The sequence below is a fragment of the Corvus brachyrhynchos genome, unplaced genomic scaffold, assembly GCF_000691975.1.
Source record: "Corvus brachyrhynchos isolate BGI_N302 unplaced genomic scaffold, ASM69197v1 scaffold19, whole genome shotgun sequence".
NCBI lineage: Eukaryota > Metazoa > Chordata > Aves > Passeriformes > Corvidae > Corvus > Corvus brachyrhynchos.
The window spans coordinates 1,933,961-1,937,046 of record NW_008246061.1 but is presented as its reverse complement, the minus strand read 5'-3'; the positions used below and the strand labels follow the sequence as shown (position 1 = coordinate 1,937,046).

At 61.8% G+C, this 3,086-nt stretch overlaps 1 protein-coding gene across 1 annotated transcript in view; it reads left to right on the top strand.

Moving 5' to 3' along the window:
* The first annotated feature begins 69 nt into the window (after positions 1-69).
* Positions 70-3,086, top strand: part of THOC5 (THO complex 5) — a 13,473-nt gene continuing 10,456 nt past the window's right edge. Inside the window, exons 1-5 of the mRNA XM_017746542.1 lie at positions 70-603; positions 1,215-1,326; positions 1,631-1,726; positions 2,101-2,244; positions 2,994-3,086. The exon at positions 2,994-3,086 is cut by the window's right edge and continues 7 nt beyond it. Of these exons, the coding sequence (XP_017602031.1) occupies positions 1,231-1,326; positions 1,631-1,726; positions 2,101-2,244; positions 2,994-3,086 (429 nt within the window). The 5' untranslated portion in view covers positions 70-603; positions 1,215-1,230. The remainder of the gene's footprint in view (positions 604-1,214; positions 1,327-1,630; positions 1,727-2,100; positions 2,245-2,993) is intronic.

The following is a 3,086-nucleotide window of genomic DNA, read 5'->3' as shown; positions in this document are numbered from 1 at the left end:
AAACCCATGGATCCTCCCACCATCACTGAGCACCCCATCCCATCCCCCCCCCAAGCCCCTGCATGCCCCTCACCCCACTGGGGATCCCATCCCAAGCCCATGGATACCCCCCAGTGCCATTTGGGATCCCATCCCAATCCCATAGGTACCTCCTGTGCCACTGGGGACCCCATCCTGAACCCTTTCCAAGCCCATGGATGTCCCCCAGTGCCACCGGGGATCCCATCCCAATCCCACGGACACCCTCCAATGCTTCGGGAGCCCCTATCCAAGCTCCCCCTATTCCTGTGGGGGCCCTTCTGCAGCAGGAGCCCCCCCAGTCCCACCAGTGCCCCCAGTGCGAGGGGTCTCACCCCGAGGGCTGCCCCATCCTCCCCCCCCGCCGGGTTTGCGAGCAAGGACAGCGACCACGCCCCCTTCGCTTAAGCCACGCCCCCTTCGCACAAACTACGCCCATTTATCGAAGCCACGCCCCCGCCGTGCGGGTCCTCCAGGACATCAGATCCGCTAGGGGGCGCCGGCAGCAGTGCCAGCCTCTCGCCGCCGCTCCGCGCTCTGTTGTTCCGTGACGTCACTTCCGGGAGGCGCGGAGGCGAGGGCGCGGTGAGTGCGGGGGGCGAACCGGGACCCCCGGGAGGGGATGGAGGGAAAATCCCGGGCCCCTTGGGTTGGGAGGGGCTCCGGAGAGGCGGAAGGTCCATGGCCCGGTGTGCTGGGGGCTCATTAGAAGTGAAGGGTCCTGGTGTGCAGGGGCGAAGGCTCCATGCTGGGGGTCTGGGGGAGCTCTGAGGCCTCGGGCCCGGTGTGCTGGGGGTCTGGGGGTCTCTGGAGGAGCGGAGAGTCCCGGATCTGTGGATCTGGGAGGCTCTGGGGATGCAGAAGCCGCAGTCCCCGTGTGTTGGAGTCTGGGGGTTCAGGGGCAGTGGAGCCCCCGAGGCCTGGGGGGATCGAGCCCTCGGGCCCGGTGTCCCAAGGGAGCCCAGTGGGAGTGGAGGGTCTGAGGGAGCTGTGGTGGAGCAGAGACCCCGGGCCCGCGGTCCTGGTGGGGCTCAGAGCCGGTCTGGGGAGACCGGGGGGGCTGAGAGACAGAGCATGGAGGGAGGGAGGCACAGGGGACACTGCAGAGCCCAGGCGGGGCTGGCGGGCGGAGCCCGGGATAGCCCCAATCCAGGCAGGTTTGGCCCCCACGGACTCCCCCTGTGCCCCCTCCCCAGCCCGGCTGGCAGCACCATGTCCTCCGAGTCCAGCAAGAAGAGGAAGCCCAAGGTGATCCGCACGGACGGGGTCCCAGCCGAGGGCAAGCGGGGCAAGGGCGACGCTGACCAGGTACAGACCTGCCCAGGACCTTCCCACACCCCTCTGTGCTGGCCTGGTTTTCCCTGCTGGAAAACAATGCCCAGAGCAGCTGTGGCTGCCCCATCCTGGAAGTGTCCAAGGCCAGGTTGGACAGGGCTTGGAGCAACCTGGGATAGTGGAAGGTGTCCCTGCCCATGGGATTGGATGGGCTTTAAGGTCCCTTCCCACCCACACCATTCTGGGATTCCTTGAATTGTGAGATCCAACTCCCCCAGCTTCCAGTGCCTCTTAAACTCCTGCTGTGAATTCCTAAACCTGCTTCCATCTCTTTCAGGAGACACAAACGCTCCTCTGGAGAGCAAGCACAAGGCTGGAGGATCCCTCAGGGATTTGCATGGTGCCTTCAAACCCTCCCATGAGCAGCAGGATAGTGTAGGATCAGCCAGAGTGGGGATCAGGGTGGAGGAGGAGGAGGAGGAGGAGGAGGAGGAGGAGGAGGAACAACCTTCCTGGTTTATCCTCTGTGGTCCTGTCGATCATGGAATATCCTGAGTTGGAAGGGATCCACAAGGATCCTCTAGTCCAGCTCCTGGCCGTGCCCAGGCCACCCCAACTGTGTGGATTCACGTTTATAACAACAAACATAAACATGCCAGGTGTTTTAGTGACCGGTGGGTTTGGGATTGTTGGAACTGACTCCTCTCCCTGTGGGATTCATGGGCAGAGCCAGAAATTGCAGCTCGTCCCACAGAGCCCTTTGCAGGTGGGAGGGATGAGCCAGGGGAGGTGTTTCTGCCTTGGCAGGATGCCAGGTACTACAGCGAGGAGAGCGAGGTGGATCTGCGCGACCCCATCAAGGACTACGAGCTCTACAGGGAGACCTGCCAGGAGCTCCAGAGGCTCATGGCAGAGATCCAGGAGCTGAAGAGCCGGGGCATCAAGGAAAATGTAAGGAAAGGCCTCTGTGTGTGGTGTAACGTGTCTGTCCTTTGGTGTTTTCCTGTTAATCCCAGAGGAAAGGCAGCAGGAGCTGTGATGGCTCCTGGGCAGAGGCAGGGAAATGGAACAGCTCCTGGGGCAGGAATTGAGGCCCTGGAAATGGAACAGCTTCCCTTGTCCAAGGCTGTTGGGACAGGGAATTGGCTCTGGAAATGGCACAGCCTTCCTTGACTGGGGCTCCTGGGGCAGGGATTGAGCTCTGAAAGTGGAACAGCTTCCCTTGTCCAAGGCTCCTGGGACAGGGAATTGAGCTCTGGAAATGGCACAGCTTTCCTTGACTGGGGCTCCTGGGGCAGGGTTTGAACCCCTGGAAATGGCACAGCTTTCCTTGACTGGGGCTCCTGGGACAGGGAATTGAGCTCTGGAAATGGAACAGCTTTCCTTTCCCAGGCTCCTGGGGCAGGGATTGAGCTCTGGAAATAGAATAGCCTCCCTTGTCCCAGGCTCCTGGGACATGTCAGGTGCTTCAGGCTGATCCACCTCTGTTCCTACTGCTGGGAAAAGTGACTGGAGAGATTTTTTAGGAGCCTGGACCCCCCCCTTCCAGTGATTCCCAGCAGTGCCCTGTGATCTGGCAGGGGGAGGCTCCCTCGGAAGCCCCAGTGGCATAAAAGTGGCTCCACAGCAGAGCCCCTTTTGTGCCAGGAATTCCCTGCAGCCATCTCTCCTGCTTCCATCCCCTCCCTCCTGCCCCTCAGGCCTCGGAGATCGACGAGCGGCGCGTCAAGAGCTGTGTGCACTTCATGACCCTGAAGAAGATGAACCGCCTGGCTCACATCCGGCTGCAGAGA